Below are 19,947 nucleotides of genomic sequence, written 5' to 3'. Positions count from 1 at the left end.
GGCTTGGTCTTTCTGGTGACCAGCCCCCATCCAGGAGTGCACCCAGAGTCGCCTCATTAGAGCTCCTATCACCCAGGAGATGCCAAGGGGTTGAGGAGCCCAGTATCAGGAGCCAGGGTCAAAGACCAAATATTAGAACAACATTGCTGCTAGAGCTCTTATCACTTAGGAGATTGTAAGGATTTAAGGAGCTTTGTGCCAAGAACTGAGGGCAGAAACCTATATATATATTTTCTGTTATCTCACAGATACCAAAAAGCAAGTATGTCAAGACTTTTCAACTGTTTGCTTAGTTCCACTGGTGAAGCAGAGCCCAAATTTTCTCAATCAAGGTTTTTTGTTTTGTTTATACTCTAATTCTGTTTTTTTGCCAGCTAAAGCTAACAATTCTTTTCTTTTTCATAGGGGACTTTAGGAATAATTCATATACAAATAACTGCACATATTTAATATATCCATCTTGTGAGTTTGGACATATGCACTCACCTGTGATGTCATCACTGCAGTCAAAATCCTAAACACATCCATCAAAAAATTCCCATGTGTTCTTTTCTGGGTTCCTTTCCTTTCCTTTTCTTTTACTCTCCTCTCCTCTACTCTCCTCTCCCCTCCCCTCTCCTCTCCTCTCTTCTTTTCCTTTCTCTCTTTCTCTCCCTTTCTGTCTTTCTGTCTTTCTTTCTTACTTTCCCTTCTTCCTTCCCCTTCTTCCTTCCTTCCTTCCTTCCTTTTTGTGGTGAGAACATAACATGAGCTCATCTTGTATAACAGAAATTTTATACCCAAAAAGCAGTAATTCTCCACTTCCCCCTTCCCAAAGCTCCTGAGAAGCACCATCCTAGTCTCTGCTTCTGTGAGTGCGACTATTGTAGATAATTCATATAAGAATCTGCAGTGTCTGTTCTTCTACAACTGGCTTACTTCACTTAGTGTAATTTCCTCAGGGTTCATCCATGTCATTGCAAATGCCAGGATTTTCTTTTTTTAAGGTTGAATAATATTTCATTATATCTACATATAGGTATATAGATATATATATATGGCACATTGTCTTTACCCATTCATCTGTTGATGGACATTTGGTTTCCTTCTGTTTCATCTTGGTTATTGAGAATAATGCTGCAGTGAACAGGGGGTGCACATATCTCTGAGACCCTACTTCCAATTCTTTTTGATATATACTCAGAAGATTGTCTGGGAGTTATGTTTTTGATGTTTGGGGGACCCTCCATACTGTTCTCCATAGTGGCTGCAATTTACATCCTCACCAACAGTGTATAAAGGTTCCAATTTCTCCACATCCTCAACACTTGTTATTGTTTGTTTTTTTCAATAATTGCCATCCTAACCATTATAGGATAATTAAAAGATAATGAAATGATATCTCATGGTGATTTGGATGTACATTTCCCTGATGATTAGTGATCTTGAGGAGCTTTTCATATACTTGGTGGCCATTTTTCATGTCGTCTTTAAAGAAATGTCTATTCAAGTCCTTTGCCCATTTTTTAAGTCAGGGTCTTTGTGGGGTTTTTTGGACTATTCAGTTGTAGGAAATTCTTATATATTTTGGATATAGAGATGGTTTACAAACATTTTCTCCCATTCTGTAGGTAGCATTTTCACTCTGTTGATTGTTTCCTTTGCTGTGAAGATGTTTAATGTGGTGTGGTTCCATATGTCTAATTTGTTTTGTTGCCTAGGTTTTTGGTGTCAAATCCAAGAAATCATTGCCAAGATCAATGTCAAGAAGTCCCCCACCCCCATCTTCTCTTCAAGGAGTTTAACAGTTTCAGATCTTATGTTTAAGTCTAATTTGTTTTGAGTTCATTTTGTGAGTGGTGTAGGATAGGGGTCCAGTTTCATTCTTTTCCAGTTTTCCTAACACTGTTTCTTGAAGAGTGTCTCTTCCCCATTGTGTGTCCTGAGCACCCTTGTGGAAGATCAATTGACCATAAATGTGTGGGTTTATTTCTGGGTTCTCTATTCTGTTCTATTGGTCTTTATGTCTGTCTGTATGCCAGAACCATACTGTTTTGGTTATTGTATCTTTGTAATTTATTTTTGAAATCAAGAAGTGTGATGCCTCGTTTTGTTCTTCTTTCGCTAGATCGTAAAGCTAACAATTTGTTACAGGCTTGATGAGTGAATTACTTTCATGTTAGAGACTAGCTTTTACTAGCTCCCTTTCTTTCCTCACCCTGCTTACTTTAAAATAATAATCTTTGAAATTGCTACACAAAGTTTACAAGAAGATGATGCTCTGATCCAATAGCTCCATTTTTTTTTTTTAAATATTGGTTTCCTTTTCTGTTACTTTCAAGGCTGAAAAGAAAGGAGTCAGCAACACAGTTATTGGTATGATCTTTGGATGTTATGCTTTGTTTGACTTGCTGGCATCTTTGGTGTTTGGAAAATATGTAAGTATTAACGTTCATATTCACATTTTAATTTTTAAAAATTATGCGATGTGTTATTCTAATTTACTGGTCTATAATTTCCACTGATGCAGAAATAACCACCATTATGTTTTATGAATTGTGCTTCTTTTGACAGTTCCATTCTTAGGGTTGATTGATATTTAACTTCTTCCATGTTTGTAAGCAATGTGTGCTGTTATTCCACTAGAGAAGTATTGTAATGTTTTATTAACTGTACATTTCTTCCCCAAATCTTCTGTTTCCTGATATAGTGGATTTGTTTATGTCAGTCTTAACTTGTAGCAGTCATCAATTTACCACTTTTCTTTGATATTTGTTATAGCTTGTACATATTGGAGCAAAATTTATGTTTGTAGCAGGAATATTTGTCTCAGGAGGAGTTACAATTCTCTTTGGGTAAGTCATGCTCTGATACGTTTGGGAGCTTGAACAGATTTCATAGTTTATCTTCAGTTTAAAATGTTATGGTTTCTTTAAATCAGTCAGTACCATTATCGTTTAGTGCTTGGCATGTGACTAATGGTGAAGGGAATTGGATTATGTGGAGAATGGATTGAACGACATTGATCTTAAGAAAAGAATCCTCTAAGGGAATCACCGTTAAGCTGGCTACTCAATCTGTTCTTTAGGACTGCTGTGATTGTGAGTGACAGAAACTTAACTCACTTTTCTGAGTAACAAAACTTTTCTGGCTTAAGCAAAAGGTGAATTTCTTACCTAGAGAAGCAGCTGAAGAACATCGGGATACAACTGTTAAAATAATGTCATCAGAAATCTTTCTCAGATTCCTGGTTTTGCTTTCCTCTTCATGTACTTTTCTTTGGGGAAAGAGCTAAAACTAAGAAGTCTTTCTTCTACATACGTTCTTGTCAGAGTGACTCCACATTTTTCAGAAGGCCTCTTTAGTATTATTATTTAGTGCATCAGCTGTGTCAGTAGAAAAGGGCAGTGAGGCTGTCATTATGACTCAAATTCTCTTACTAAAAGTATAACAAAGACACTCTTCAAAAATTCATTTTCTAAAGAGATTTGTCTTAGTAACTATGGCTGCAGTACTACTGTTTTCAGGGAGTACAGTTCAAAAGAAAAAAATAAATCAAAACCAGTTTGGCATTTGAGGATTGTCTTGCTCTTTTTTAGTGTATTGGACCAAGTTCCAGAAGGACCGGTGTTTATTGCTATGTGTTTTCTAGTGAGAATAACAGATGCAGTAAGCTTCTCTGCAGCGATAACTGCGTCTTCTTCAATCCTTGCAAAAGCTTTTCCAAATAATGTGGCTACAGTGTTGGTAGGTATTTTATGCATTTTTCCTGTTTTCCTTTTTAGTGTGGGCTAAAATACTTGCTTGACTTTACAAGTCAAAGCTGGGGTCCGTTCTTCTAACTTGCTTTTTTTCTACTCTCTGTGTTTTTGTTACCTTTTATGCCAATTTCTGCTTGGCTGTCAATATATGTACCATTAGTCCTACTTAGGTGCTCTTCCTGGGCTTAGAAGCTCCCGAGAGAGCAAACGCAAATGTTCTTTTCATCCTTTTTTTTTCCTTAAACCTCTCTGGTGGTATTTTGCTGTCTCTCCATAGCCTAGATTGTGGCTGAGTTGCCCGAAGCAGATTTGTACTAGAGTCCTTCCTCCACTTTTCCCGGATTCATGGAAAGGATCTTAGAGATCTCCTTGAAGTCTCTAAGTGCTTCTATGCCGTTGGTCTGAGGAGTGCCATCTAATTTTACCATAAAAATCCAGAGCCTTTAGCATCGTATTGACATAATTCTCACATATTGCTTTAGATGCCTAGACCCCGGATATTAGTGACATACCAGGTTCCTGTCCCAGCTCCAAGCTGCTGCCTCCCTGACCCCAACTAGCTTTCCCATAGCTCTCGCCTCTGGATCCATGCATCCCTGAAGGACTCCTGGTTTGAATATCAGAACAGATACCACCCTCAGAGCTGTAATTGTCCTCTAGACCTCAGGGTCTAATCAGCTCAGTGGTAAAGATTCCTTTGTTTACCCATATTAATAGTTTAAAAGGTTTTTTTTTTTTTGTATATATGTATTTTTATTGAAGTATAGTCAGTTTATAATGTTTTGTCAATTTCTGGTGTACAGGACAGTGCTTCAGTCATACATGAACATACATATATTCATTTTCATATTCTTTTTCATCATAAGTTACTACAAGATATTGAATATAGTTCCCTGTGCTATACAGTATGAACTTGTTTATCTATTTTATAGTAATTTAAAAGTTTTGACCATCAGATAACCTATTTGCTGTATAAATATAAATCCTCACACTTTTCGTTAAATATATACACTTATGTAAGTATATCTTTGTATATATATCAGGGTAGATTCATTTTAGGTTCTGCACCCATTTGGCATGCAGTGGTGGCTGCTGTGACGGGTGTACTGTTTACATTTCCAAGAAATACATTTCTCAGAAAGCATTCAGAACAATACTGGTCCATTGACATGCTCTGTAAAACAAGATTTTGTGACTAAACATGTTTGGAGTGTGGATTTGCTGTCCTGCAACTTAGAGATGACCAGTTCACATTAGAGCTATTTGTGTTTCATTTTATGTGTCAACAGTCTATTTAATCACTTGCCCCTTTTCTCATTGGATTGTTCTTTTTTTCCCCTCATTGACTAGCAGTCACTCTCTTGGTGTGTTTGGGAAATTAGTCCTTTGTCAGTATTTTTTTTCTCCTATTCATCTGTCTTTTGATTTTTTTTTTGCCTTTCATAGTTCTTATATTTTCATGTAATCAGATTTGTCAATCTTTTCTTTTGTGTCATCTGTTTTTATGTCATAATTAGAAAATCTTCCCCATCATAGGGATTAGAAAACAAAAAACCTCATATTTTTCTATTTTTTATGATTTCAATATGTATGCTTAAATTTTGGGTCCACCTTGGGTGTATGTATGTAAATTGTGAGGCGGAGAGAATTATTTTTCAGATCCAGCCCATTACATCTTTGTTAATTTTTCAAAGAAACTATATTAACTCAATTCTCTTTTGTTTCCTCATTTTTAGGGAAGTCTTGAGATTTTTTCTGGACTGGGACTAGTGCTAGGGCCTCCTTTGGGTGGCTTCTTGTATCAGTCCTTTGGCTACGAGGTGCCTTTCATTTTTCTGGGATGCGTAGTTCTGCTGATGGTTCCCCTCAACATGTGCATTTTACCTAATTATGGTAAGACCCTCATTTATTACTCATTTTAAGAATCTTAAATTTAAGTATATTTATGCCCTTGTAGGAGACCAATTCAACATATATACACATTTATTTTATATAATCAGTAATAGATTTTTAGAGCATGATGAAAGAATTGATTCTCTTTTCAGAAATGTTGCTGTAGGCAATCAGTGTATATGAATTTCTGTATGTCATAAATTCTTTCTGACCTTTAGAACTAGCAAATACTTAATTTCTGATTATAAAACATATGTGGGGGAGTGCGTATAGGTCAGTGGTACATGGGCTTAGCATGCCCAAGGTCCTGGGTTCAATCCCCAGTACCTCCATAAAAAAAGAAAGAAAAAAAAATGCAGTGCCCACCAATGTCTTCTTGGTTTTAATTAAAGATTCACCATCTTTTTACAAGTCTCAGTGAGAAGAGGGCAGGGGTCAGACCTTCCTTCCCCATGGTCCTTGAAGCTGTGTGTGCAGCAGAGCTCAAGTGCCAGGACACAGGACCACATCAGGCAGTGATGGGGAGTCATCTTGGCTTCAAAGCTTCTGCCCCATAGGAGTCAACCAATCCTGTAATGACACCATGGGCACAACTGCCAGGGTCTCCATGAGGCACGTGCTGGGTACAGGAGTCAGCACACTCAGGGAGGCACAAAGCATCACATATTTGTGATTTGTTTCTAGTTCCTTCTGTACAAGAGAAATTTACCAGCCAGGAGTTATTTTCATCGTAAGCAAGATTGCCTAGTAACGTGGTTGGCATTTTACCCTTATCAGATTGTGAGTGGAACAGAGCTAGAGAGTTAACTAGAGAGTGGGAGGAGAGCCTGTCCTCTTTCTGCGTGTGGTGATGCTTGTTTCTGTAGTAGGGCATCCTGACCTGTGCTCGGACTTGGCTCACAGAGGAAAACGAGGCTATTAACTAAGGAACTGAGACACCGGATCAGATTTTCATGCAGCAGGAGAAAGAATTGGGTTAACTCTTTATCAACAAGTATAGGGGGGAATAAAGTTTTGTTTACTAATTAATCATGGACATGATATTTAGAACCACCATTAGGTGTTTAGGTCTGTGGTTAGGTGCTGACTGGCCCCAACATCAGTTGTTCTTTGGGTCCTGGCTTTCCTCATCTCTACCCCTCACCCCTACAACTTGGGATCTTTTGCAGCCCCTCTGATCACTGCCAGCCTACTTACTTGGTACTTATTTCTTTTCATTTCTGTTATTCCTCAATCAAAATTTCCCTGCATCTTCAATGAACTTGACAAAGTCCCAATTAGCTATGTTTTTATGAACAGAATGGTTTGACAAACTTACTGTTTATTCACAGAAGGATCTTATATTTAGTTTTCCAAAAACTAGTATTTTTTTATTTAAAAAACTCAAAAATTGATAATGTTAGGGTTATAAATATAGATTTAGGTGTTCCCATTCAGGAGTACCTTTAAAAATTTTTGTTTTAGGAGAGCTTATAGATAGAAACTAGAAAATTACATTTTCTTTTATTTTGGTGACATTGGCAAAATTTTGTGTTCTATAAGTTCTGCCCCACTCATGTACCTCCTTCCAGACCCATGAACAATGTGGCCTTAGGTTTGGGTGGCTAAGAGTCAACTTTAGTCCCCGACTTCCCACCATTCCCCCAACAGCAATGCAACTTCTTCACCATCCTGAGCACCAGGCATGATTGTTTCCAAGTCTCCAATCATAGCCTATAAATTCCCCTCATCCTTTTTATCTTCTCACCAAGTCCCCTCTTATGTATATACTGAAGAAATATTTCTAAAACACAGTCACGTACATGACAATTCTCTTAAGAAAAATCCCTAAATCCATGAAGTGTGAGCTTTAGTTTGAAAGCCACTAGGAGCTGTTGTTAGATTTCAGCAGGTGAGTCACATGAACCAGAAAATCTCCCCTTCTATTCTAACTCCTAAGCATCCTTCAAAACTTAATTTGTATGACCTCTTCTGGGAAGTTTTTCTGAACCTTCTCAATCATTAATCTAAATGCTGAATAAGGAGTACTGCAGTGCTCAGCGTTTTTCTTGCCCCTTCACACCTGAGGGGTGCTCCCCTTCCCTGACTTTAACAGCCTCTGTGTGGCAGGCGTTGTCAGCCTCGAAGTCATGTCCCTCCAAGGAGAATGTACCAGAATTAGGGGTAGCAGAGAGAGTGCCTGAGTAGCTTGGAAAGGCTCCCTAGGTGATTTGCCATGTGTCTCTTGAAGCAGATACCACTCTTAAGTTTTCATTATTTCAACAGTTTATCTCATTATGTGTTCATTTTATATATGTTCTTATTGTGGTAATTCCCTTTCCCACTTCAGATTTAAAATAATTAGTTATTTCTCGGGCTTCTTAGTATATTTTATGAAGTCCTGCATAATCTCATCACTACATTCTTCTGGAGTGTCTTCTCTCTTCACTACACCGGTGTCTTCTACTCCACTCTCCATCCTCCACCTTTGCTTTCCTCCAGTTCTTTCATTTCCTCAAACAGAACAGTTTCTCTTCACTTCTGAGTCTTGAATGAGCCATTCCTGGATAATGTGCCTGGATTATTCTTTCCTCCTTCTTTGCTTGCTCATCTCAAGCTCACCCTTTGGACACCAAGTTAGATATGACTACCTTTGGAAATCCTTTCCTATCCAGCTTTCCCTGTGTTTTAAGGCACCGCTCTTATATGCTCTGACAGGTGCCCTCCCAGCTCCGTCCTGGCTCTCTCCACGCCTGAATGTCACCTCTCTGTGAAGACAGGGTCTGGGTTTATCTTCTTTGCTTTTTGTCTGCCCAGCATTTTGCATGCTACCTGACTCAGCATAGGTTCATAAATTAATTGGAAGATAGAAAAGTCATCAAACAATAGTAAACAATGCAAAATGGAATATAGTTTAGGTGCTAAATTACATGGCATAGATTAGAAGTGCAGTTGGAAATAGAGGTAACCTTTGTGGAATAATTAAGGTAAGAACCAGACTTTACAGAGTGAATAGAACTTGAAAAATTAGCAGAGGAAAAAGAAAGGAGTTATAGGATATGACTGGAGGCTTGGAAACAGCCATGCCTGGTGCTTGGGACAGTGAAGAAGTTGTGTTGCTGTTGGGGGAATGGTGGGAAGTCAGGTTGGCACTCAGCTGACCTTGAACACCAGATGAAGTTTACACGTGATTCACTAGCCTCCCTTTCAATCCAGTGTTTTCTTTGCCAGCAGAAAAAAAAAATTGTCCTGTGTTCTTTGCTTAACTCAGATTCCTCAGCACACACGCATTGTTCTCTGATAAAGCTTCTGGCTTTTCTCATGCACCAGATCGAACTTTACATGTTTTTTGCCCCATTCGGGGAAGGCCTCACTGACTTCTAGGGTACGACCTATACCCTCAGCCCCCTTTTTCTCCTCACACTCTGATTCTAGTTGATTCTTTCTGAGTTTGAGAAATTATTTTTTAAAAAAACTGAACGTGGCGTGTGAGTTTGAATAACTTCTTTGCAAATATAGATAATATGCAATTTAGGCAAACTCAGAGATGCAGTTATTTGGATTACCAGATAAAGATGACCTTACCAATTTTGCTTTTCAAAATAGGTGAAAAAGTGAAGTTAAGCAATTTATGTCACTCTTAATTTCCTTTTTAATTTTTTCCCCAAAGAGTCTGATCCAGGAAAACACTCATTCTGGAAACTCATCACTTTACCCAAGGTTGCCCTAATATCCTTCGTCATCACCTCACTCAGCTCCTGTTTTGGCTTCCTTGATCCGACGCTGTCTCTCTTTGTTTTGGAGAAGGTGAGTAGCCTGGTGATGGAGACCTCTGCATTGTAGCAGGTGCACGTAATTGCTTCTCTCGGGCCCTGCTTAGTGGGAGGTGAGTGGCTGCAGGAAGGAGGCAGAATGAGAACTACAAACCAAGGCAGCCTGTACCTTCCCTGTGCGCCATCTCTGTAACTAGAGGTCTGATTTAGTGTAAATGAAAGAAGCCTTTCATCTGGTCTCCTTTTTTCCCAGAAGACCTCACTCGAGTCAGGAAAGACACTTCCTCTGTTTCGAATCCAGTGAGGCATTCGGGGTTCTTTGTGGCTCATTTAATGAGAGGTGTCCTTCTCTAACATCTCCTCTGGGTCCACTTACCTTTTAGGCTGCTGCCTATATTCTAAAGACTGTGGGCTATGTTACTCTGAGATGGAAGTAAGGAACCGAGAGTCTCTCCTGGTTTTTAGGGCTGAAAAATAAATACTGAATTCTAAAAGTTTGATGTCACAGAAATTTGTTCTCAGATAGTTTTGAAAAAAGATGATTAATAATGCAATAAATTATATTACCAATTCTGGTAGTTAATTACACTGGAGAATTAATCCGTGTCTGTAAAGACTGAAACCTGCTCGCTGCAGCCCGTACTGACTTTAGTTGAGGCACTAGAATGAAAAAAGCACAGAAACACGACCCCTTCAAGTCACTAAAGACAGTTTTCGGTATTTCACAGATAAATTTGGGGACTGTAATTTTAGTGTCTGGCCCAAGGTTTGGAGGATAATATAATATCACACTGAGGCAGTGAGCAAATATGAGGTAATGCATAAGAAAAATATTTTGGGTTTACGGTGATACATTCCATTCACATTATCAGCAATGTCTCTTTAAGAGTCATTTTTCTGTCTTTTTAAGAAGTTGTGTTCTGACACTGCAAAAAACTCATAATCAATTTCTCATAAACCCAAGTTGTTCATGTCTGCCTTATAAAAAATCTCAAGATTTTTCATGTTTTTTCTATTGCATTTTTTTCCTGTTGCCTTTCTGCTTTCTTACCAGTTGTTTGAATTGGCTATTTGCTGTCCAGTCATTGGTCACCCAGCCTTTTACTGTAGGAAGAGGTCCACCGTCTCCCCGGAATTGTAAAATCAGAAAAGGACATTTCTGACTTTCGTATCTTGCTACTATTGTTAAAGGGCTAATTTTTAGCTTGAGTTATGTCATAAAAATTATTAAAACATATACTGAAAAAAATATATGTACTGACTCATAAATAGATCTCATGAGTTTAATTAAGGATTAGTTAAAGAAATTAAGGAAAATGGAAGCAACTCAGATAATCCAAGAAAGGCGTTTATATCATGTTGGTAACGGTAACAGTAGCAGAATTGTGTGGTAGCTTACTGTTTTAAAAGCCTTTAAAAATATGCCTTATCATCTAACTCTTTAATTCGATATTAATATCCCTTAGAGATGGAAGGAAGAGATATTATTGTCAGTGTTTTTTACACCAGTGCACTTCAGTCTGTGGACTGTCAGCATCACCTGGGGGGGCTTCTCAGAAATGCAGATTCTCAGGCCCCACTCCAGACTTTTTGAATCAGAAATTTTAGGGCTAAGGTCTAAGACCCTCTTTTAACATGTTCTCCAGGTAATTTTTGTGCATCCTAATGTTTTACTTGTGAAAATGCTATGATTCATAGAAGGATAATAACACTGTGTTTAATGTCAAACACTACAAAGCAAAAAATCTAGGACTTCTGACCTCTGGTTAGATTTTTTTTCCCTCATAGGGAAAAAGTAATACATTTACAAGAGTAAGACAAATTTAGGAAGGATGCTGGATGTTAGTGGTAGACTCGTGGTAGATATTAAAAGCTGAAGAAATGGTAGACAAGATAGATGTTTATCTTTAAAATGACTTAGCCATGTAACTTTAATACAGGATTTCTTTTGCAGTTTAATCTACCAGCTGGATATGTGGGACTGGTATTCCTGGGTTTGGCACTGTCCTATGCCATCTCTTCACCACTGGTGGGCCTACTCAGTGATAAAGTGCCGGTAGGTACACTTCATTGATATTTAAGGATTACTTTTGTATGTTTAGACTGGTGGTTTTCCAAATGTACTTCTGGAAATCTAGAGGTCCACTGATTAGAATTAACATACTCAATCGAAAAATTTTTATCTTTATTGAGGTCTAACTGACAAATAGAATTATGAGATAGTTAAAGTACAACATGGTAACTTGGTGTTGTATACACTGTGGAAGGATTCCCTCCATCTAGTTAGCACATCCGTCACCACAGTTATCTTTTTTTTTGCGGTGGGGGAGTGGGGGTAGGTAAGAACATTTCAATTCTAATATATTCAATTTTTTGAGCTGATGGAGAGGGACCAGCATGAAGTGTCAGTATCTTCCCACCTGCCATCACCCTGAGCAGATTCACTTTTTAGTTGCTTCATCTGGGAAAAGGGGTCTTGTGCTAAAACTGTTGAAAAACGCTTGGATTAGACTTTCTAAAGGAAAAGTCTCCCTTGATGCAAAAAAAGTGGATTGACCTTAATAATTAGGGCAGAACTCAAAGGTAGTTAGGACTTGACCAGGTTGAGAGGATATAATTCAGTGTTTCTGTGGGAAGGACAGGATTGGCCATGTACATTGTACATCCCACGGCCTTCCTGATGGAAAATGCCTCTATTCTCCTTTAACTCGGGCTAAACCTGTTCGGTACAGAACTAGTCCTGTCAGCGAAGTCTCAGGCTTCTCTGGCTTTAGTGCTTATTTTTGTATTTCCCCTCTTCATTAGATTCGTGCGTACATTTAGGAAGGCCTGTTATGTGGAGATTACCTAGTCATCCAGGTGACAAAAAGCAAGTGTCTTAAACAGTGTTTGGAGCTTAGTTTTAAGACATAGTGTTATATACCTGAACACATACTGTACCCCTGTAATTTTAGCCTGCATCTGAGTAGTTTATAAGGAACATTTTATTTGGTATTTGTTAATAATGTGAATTTTCTAGTTATTGCATCTACTTGATTGTTTCTTGCAGTGACTGCTTTTTAAGTGTGTTATATTTGAAATAGTTCATCCTGTGCAAAATCTATGCTACACTCCCTTTCCAAGGAAAACTTGTCCTTGCCTCACTCCCTGCCTTGGGGTACATTGTCCTTGCTTTTGTGTTTACCATCTACCTGTTGTACATGTAAAGTTTTGTTTTCTTCACTGTATTTGGATTTTTGAATATCATGACTTGTGTTCTTCAATGATTTCTCTGTGTACCTGGATTATGGAAGATCTTTACCTCTGAGAGTTTCTTTGGACTTTCTTTACCAGAGTCTAAGGAAGTGGCTTCTGGTTTTTGGAAGCTTAATCACAGCAGGATGCTACATGCTCTTAGGACCTGCCCCAGTCTTGCACATTAAGAGGTAACTTTTTTCTTCTTTTGTATTTGTGGCCAAATAGCATTAAGAATTATTTCCAAAAATTTTTGGTGTAACACTGGAATACTTAGGATTTTTGTATCTTATTATTTAAATAACTACCACAGTTAGGACTATACTGAATTGTTTGTCAGACAGTATTACTAGATACTTTCAGTGGTATAAGCAAACAGGGATTCCTAAAATCTGTTTCAGATGAGAAAAATGCTTATTCTCCCTTTGTGTTTCAATTGCACATTTGTACTTTATTTTAAAAATAGCATTTGTTGTTACCTAGCTTTAGCTAATAGTTCTTAGAATATACTTTTGCTTTTTCTACTTCTTCTTGCTCCTTGAGGTGAAGACCAGACCTTTTTTGTTTCTGCATCTTCCTGAGCATATCATAGCTGCTAACTAAAGCTTGTTTGTTACGATTATATTTGCTAAAATAAAGTGAGCTACTTAAGAGATTTTTAGGTACCTCTGGGACAAAGCATGATATGGAAAAAGCAAGGATTTCAAGGTCCTTCAGCTTTGGGTTTGCATTCTGGCCTTACCACTTACTTGGTATGTGGACTTGGGCAAATCACTTAAATCCCAAGAGCCTCAGTTTCCTTATCCACATAAAAGAGCCACCAATGGGACTGTTGAAATAATCCCTCTTTCTAGGCTCAAGATGGAGCCACTCTTTACCAGGCGAGGACCATGTCAGCAAATCAAAACTTAGAAAACCTTCACGTCCCTGTCAGTGCTCCTCTTGACCAGAAAAGCAGTCTATCCAGCCAGCCAGTAGTCCCCAGACGCCAAGCCAACTCTGGGCCTTCTCACCCCAAACAAGGTGGACTGTGTGGTCCCAGCCAATCAGATATTTTCTATTTTTCTCTTCCTTGTTCTATATTCTTTATCCTATAAAAGCTTCCTGGTTTCCATCCTATTTTACAGTTCTCCAAAAGGAGACCATCCACTTCCTAAAGTGTTTGTATCACCTAAATTGTCTTCTTTAATCATTTTTAATGGACTTATGTGGCAAGGTTGCTGCAAAGAGTAAACAGGGTAATGGATAGTAAGTAACTGACATGGAACAAATCGTAATTTCCTGACACTTTCTTTACCACTTTCCTTCGGTGCCATTTTTCAGTCAATGGACTTTCAAAGCCAAGTAATTGAAGGAGCAATGTTAATATTAACATTTTAACCAATTCAGAAAGGATTTTATATGATGATAAGGCAGGTTGACTCTAGGCAAGTGACATGTGTGACCAAAGACATTGGGATAGCCGGATGAATTGATGTTTCACCTCCTCAAAATGTAAGGAGCTCAGAGGTGCTGTCACTGAATGAAATGGGATCAGATGGGAACAAGTACCAGACTTAGTCATGGAATCTGTGAAACTAACATCTGTGGGATCCTGCCTGCCCTCCTTGGCATGAAGCTTTGTTGCCTTCTTTACATGTTAATCTTTTTTTCTTCCAAAACTCTTGCAGTCAGCTCTGGCTGCTCGTGCTGATATTAGTCATAAATGGCATCTCTGTTGGAATGAGTTCAATCCCAACTTTCCTGGAGGTTCTCAGTTGCGCATAGTAAGTAACTTCCGTTGCTTGAAGAGCTGTATTGTGAGTAGCAGTAAACATCACAAGCTTTCTTGAATCTCTCAATTTTGTAGGATATTGGATATTTTTTACACTAATAAGTCTTCATGATTTCATGTCACACAATATTGTGATATAAATAGGATAAGCAAAAATATATTATGAACTGAAAATATATCGTAATCTTAATACAGTGATAGGTTAAAAAGGGTTGTGGATAGAGGCTTGGCTTGGTTTAGACCTTGGTACAAATATACTTTTAAAAAGCCAGATCACAGTGGAAAGGCCTCAGCATTGTTTCCCTCTCATGGAGGAGGTCCATACAGGGGCACAGAGTGACCAGGTAGGATGATTCCAGCACCAGTTCCAATGTGTGGGGTTTCCCCCAAAACCCCACACTCCCAAGCAATTCTCTGAAACCAGCTGGGTGTCCTCCAACTCAACTAATTCTGACACTGTTTACCCCAAGATAGCATCAGATCCCACAGGTTAAGGGCTCAATCCTACAAGATTGCCCTCCACTTCAGATGCTAGTTCAAGTGTGGGTTGTAGCCTGTGCTTCTGACCAACTGGCTGTAAATCTGAGGTTCCCACAACCGTCTCCTTGGGTTCCATTCATTTGCTAGAGTGGCTTACAGAGCTCAGGAAACCAGTTTACTCACTAGATTACTCATTTATTGTGAAGGATATTAAAGGATATGAGTCAACAGCCAGATGACAAAGGTCCATAGGGCAGTGAGTCCCAAACAAAGGAGCTTCTGTCCTTGTGGAGTTCGGGGCCCAGAACTTGTTTTTTTTTTGTTTGTTTTTATGGAGGCTTCATTACATAGGCATGATTGATGAAATCATTGGCCATTGGCAAGTGATTCCATGTCTGCCCCTCTGCCCTCCCCAGAAGTGGGGGGTAAGGGGTGCCCGGTACTGAAAGTTCCAACCCTCTAATCACATGTTGGTTCTGGCAACCAGCCCCATCCTTAGGTCCAAAAGTCACCTCATAACATAAAAAAAGAAACTTTTTATCACTTTCATCACTTAGGAAATTCCATGAGTTTTAGGACCTCTGTGTCAGAAATGGATCAAAGACTAAATATATATTTTTTATTATAAATCAGAGTGTCACACCAGATGTTTGTCACTTGGCCATCAGTTGTTAGCTTAGTAGGCATGGTGATGAAGAACACAAAATGAATTTGAGCAAGGAGAGTGTGGATGGCTCTCCTGTTGTCAATTCAACAGTTTCTCATAGCAGTAAGGAGCTGCCACTATATTTTCTAAAACTTGCCCATTGTTCTCTTTACACGTTCATCTCATCTTAAGAAATCCTCAGTTAATTATATACTTTTATAAACATTTAATGTAAGCAAGTCATGATTCTTAATATCATATTCTATATATGTAATAAAGTATTTTTAGAAAACTGTGGAGTAGGGCAGGTGGGGGTGTAGTTAGTTCAGTGGTAGAGCACATGCTTAGCATGCACAAGGTACTGGGTTCAGTCCCTAGTACCTCCATTAAAAAAGAAAACAAAACAAAATCATGGAGTAAACATAACTGTGAGAATGTCTTCAAATTAGAATAGCTTCTTATTTTAGAAATGGAGTGTTCTTGCTGTTGGGTTTGTCCAGATTATCCCTGTTTTTTTAGTTTATCTATCATATACTACTCTTTTGTTCCATGCAGGTTTCCCTTTTAACCACAGATAGACTCTTGTCTCTCTTTGCAGTGAAAATGGGTTTGAAGAAGGATTAAGTACCATGGGACTTGTGTCAGGTCTCTTTGGCGCAGTGTGGTCTGTTGGGTGAGTAGCTATTCTATTTCATTCACAGCTGCAAGCTGGAAAATAGTACCCCCTTTTTACAGATGGAGAAATTCACGCATTGAGGAGTCAGATGACTTGCTGAAAGGCACATAGTTCCTTTAGGGCAGATCTGTATTTCTAACCCACACCTCTGACTTCAAGATCAGTGGTTATACCAGAAGTTTTAATGCCTAATCAAAGTGATCTCATATACTTTGTCTTATTTAAGTGATATTTTAAAGTTCCTTTAACAGGAGCATGTCTCAGTTTTGAAAATATATTCATTTATTTATGTATTTGTGTATTTATTTTTACTATGTACTAAGCCAGAGGGATAACCGTATGCTGGCCATGTAGGTATCATCGATAAATATGTACTGAGTTATTTTAAAGACAAATACAGAGAAGGGTGGAGAGAATAATATAAAGATTCTTTTGAATACATGTCATCTTTTTTTATTTTCATGTAAGGCACCAACTTTTCAAAAGCAGTTATAATTTTAGAATTGCTTAAAAATTTTAATCATCATTATCAGGTAAAATATTTTCTTATACCTAATGCTCTTTCCAGGAATGAGCTTTTTTCTTTAGTATTTATGGTTTCAATATAATGAATTGGAGGGGTCCTGCCGCCGGTAAGAAGTAAGTCTTCTTTTTTGCACTATTTAATCATCTTTCTTCTTTTCATTGTTAGTGATTTTATAGGACCAACGCTGGGGGGGTTTCTGTATGAGAAAATAGGCTTTGAATGGGCAGCCACTCTACAAGGTCTCTGGGCTCTAACAAGTGTGAGTAATGAGTCTTTTACTTTTATTTTCCTTATGTTTATGGAGAAACATGACTTGGATAACTGACATTAACCAGTGCCTTTAATTGTGTTAAAGGGACTAGTGATGGGCTTGTTTTACCTGTTGGAGCACTCAAGGAGAAGAAGGAGGTGAGGTCAATTCTTAAGCTTTTTTTTTTTTTCTCCCTTTAAAAGTTGGCTTGTAGAAGTGGGAAAGAAACGTGATTTTATATCTATTTTCCAGTCAGGAGATTTCTGGGTACCCTGAACCTCATCATTTGGTAGACACATTTACAGAATTAGTTGGGTAGAGATGTAGGTATTGAGTTTTTTTGTTTTTTTTTTAAGGTGATAAATATTGAGGTTATCTTCTTCTTCTTTCAATGTAGATCTAAACTTCAAAATATCCTCGGCATAGAGGAGGAACGGACCGCTCTCTTACCTGGGGAAATGTGACCTTAGGAGTCCTGACTGTTACAGGGCTGGGAGATGGATGCTGTTGGCCTTGGACCTCAGAGTTGGAAAGGTTTTCTTACTTTGACACACACAACTCCATGGACCACACACCAGCATCCTGGAAGTGTTAACATAGTTTTGGATGATCCTGTGTTGGGCTGCACTTACTATTGTCCTGAAAAACTGGCCTGCTGAACCAGCCACATTTGAAACCTTCAGTATGAGAAGAGTTACTGGAAATCAGTGAAAGTTTGTAGGTTTCAGTGACCAGACTTGGCCTTGAAGATTTTACTGACTCTAGGTCTCCTGTTTTCTGTGTTTACTTTTTGTTCTAAGTGCACTGATTCTGTGAATGTACCTTTTTTATTAACAGGGAAAGAAATGAATTGATTTGATATGCTTAACAATAATATAAAGATAACTCAAAATATACAGAAAAATGACTATGAAATCAGTTTTACAAAATTTGCCTTCTCTGTGTCCTGAGATTTTTGTTTTTTGTTCAAAAGGCAAAATTCCAGCCTACTATATAAAACTCTATAGCATACCCTGGCCCTCAGCTCTTCTAAAACTTTTGTTTGTGTGAAAGATACAAGAATAGTATTACTTAACACTTTCAGTTTTATAACATACTTTGAATTATGATCGGGTTTAGAAATAATGCTTGGTATAGTGTTATTCATTTCCCTTAATGTCTTTGTTTTAGTTCTACTATATATATATAGTGTATGTGTGTGTATATATATATATATATATGTATATATATGTGTGTGTATGTGTGTGTGTGTGTGTGTGTATATATATATATATATATATATATATTTTTTTTTTTTTAATACTCCTAGTTGATGTATCTCATTCCCAGAGCAAGTGAGCCCACAGAAATGCTTGTTCTATGTTAGGGAAGAGAGCCCTCTGACTTCATGTAAAATCCATGTTGTTGTTTGGTGAGTGAATCTCTGCTGTACAACTCTCATAGCTCCCAATCCACCTTCATGGTGTAGTAGCTACTTATATCCACTTTTTTTTTTTAGTAGAAGAAATGGTTTACTTACTTATTTATGAAAATATTTGTTGAATGCCTTCTCTGAACTGACACTGCTTGGTTTAGGGATTTAGCTGTGATCATCATAGACACAGTCTCTCCCTTATGGAGATAATAGTCCAGAGGAAGGGACACAGTAAATAAATACCAGAATCTCTAATTATCATACAGAGATGCTATGGAGGGAAGAAAAAAAAAAAAAAACCTGGTGATGTGAAAGAGTAATTGGCTGGAGGTGACTAGGTGTGGGGATCCTTATTTAGATAAGGCGTATCCATGGAGGTGGGTTTTGAACTGAGATCTGAAGGAGGAGATTGCGGCAGCCATTCTGAGGAGAGAGCCGTCCCCAGCATGTGCGGAAGGTCAAGGAGGAGACCGTGGCCCACAGGGCTGGAGTCCAGTAAACCGAGGAGTTTGGGGAGGTGGGGAGGAACTAGCTTTTGATTGGAGGATGACAGAACTTGATTCCTGTCTCAGGAAGGTCACTGTGTTTGCATGTCAAAGGTGTGTAAGGCATGAGGGTTAGCAGGGTTGGAGGGAGGTCTTTGGAAGCTAGGCCTGGATCACGGCGGTTAAATCGCCCTGGCGCCTCTCCAGTGCTTTTCTTCCCCGGGCTCAGGCTGCAGGCTCCTGCGGGGCCACTACTCTTATGCCCGCTGGCCGAGGAGCCCACTTCTGCAGTTCCCACGTCTGCCACGTGGGGCCGCTAGGAAACCACCACAGGGATCGGCCGACGGCTCACAGCCCGGCTGCTGCGCCCGGGCTCGCACCGTCCCCGCTCAGGATTGAGCATCACTCAGGATTGTCAGCCCATTACCGTTACCAGCGCCGCTGACTGTTGAAAATAGTTCAAGGTCGACGCAGATTCCAGGCTTTCTGGCGAGAGAACCTTTTAGTCCCGCTCCCAACACGCCGCTGTCAACACGTGCTGTGCATACCAGTGTATATAAAGACGCTTTGTACAAAACCAACTTTGTCCCTTCGTCATTTTATAATTTTGAAGTATTAAATGACAAAAAAAAGTTAAAACTGTGAGAAAGGATAGAGGAACTTTGAACAATGAAACCAAAAGGCAGGTCAAAACTGTTCAAAGGAAATCTCTATTTATGTTTATATTTTTATATATTTATATTCTTCTAAATGTAACAAAGATGCCCCGCTTAAAAGAACTTTTTAAAAAATGAGACTGACTGTAGAATATAATAAATAAAAAGGTATCTTTTATGTTAAATAAAACATGGCAACCTATACACATGTTATACAGATTAATCCAAAGGACAAATTAAAAGGACAAATAAAAAATCATAAATCTTTTTTCAATTAAAACTTAAACAATTTTTGATACTTTTTAAAAAATTTAATTTTTTAACTTTTTATTTTAGTTTGGAGGAGGAGCAATTAGGTTTATTTATTTATTTAAATGAAGGTGCTGGTGATTGAACCCAGGACCTTGTGCATTTTAAGTGC

At 38.5% G+C, this 19,947-nt stretch overlaps 1 protein-coding gene across 10 annotated transcripts in view; it reads left to right on the top strand.

Moving 5' to 3' along the window:
- The window catches only part of SLC18B1 (solute carrier family 18 member B1), a 31,614-nt gene extending 12,163 nt beyond the window's left edge, over window positions 1-19,451 (top strand). For 9 of the 10 annotated variants that reach the window (XM_032484944.1, XM_032484946.1, XM_014562459.2 and 6 more), the window contains exons 3-14: window positions 2,322-2,417; window positions 2,761-2,834; window positions 3,579-3,726; window positions 5,477-5,633; window positions 9,283-9,419; window positions 11,340-11,441; window positions 12,719-12,810; window positions 14,290-14,385; window positions 16,118-16,192; window positions 16,887-16,980; window positions 17,077-17,129; window positions 17,369-19,451. In XM_032484944.1, the coding sequence (XP_032340835.1) occupies window positions 2,322-2,417; window positions 2,761-2,834; window positions 3,579-3,726; window positions 5,477-5,633; window positions 9,283-9,419; window positions 11,340-11,441; window positions 12,719-12,810; window positions 14,290-14,385; window positions 16,118-16,192; window positions 16,887-16,980; window positions 17,077-17,129; window positions 17,369-17,435 (1,191 nt within the window). In that variant the 3' untranslated portion in view covers window positions 17,436-19,451. The remainder of the gene's footprint in view (window positions 1-2,321; window positions 2,418-2,760; window positions 2,835-3,578; window positions 3,727-5,476; window positions 5,634-9,282; window positions 9,420-11,339; window positions 11,442-12,718; window positions 12,811-14,289; window positions 14,386-16,117; window positions 16,193-16,886; window positions 16,981-17,076; window positions 17,130-17,368) is intronic. The other variant, XM_032484942.1, reaches the window with a different exon arrangement.
- The last annotated feature ends 496 nt before the right edge of the window (window positions 19,452-19,947 follow it).

Source organism: Camelus ferus, chromosome 8, assembly GCF_009834535.1.
Source record: "Camelus ferus isolate YT-003-E chromosome 8, BCGSAC_Cfer_1.0, whole genome shotgun sequence".
In the NCBI taxonomy this organism is placed as follows: domain Eukaryota; kingdom Metazoa; phylum Chordata; class Mammalia; order Artiodactyla; family Camelidae; genus Camelus; species Camelus ferus.
Note: the sequence above shows the minus strand (reverse complement) of the source record. Positions and strands in the feature narration are given on the sequence as shown.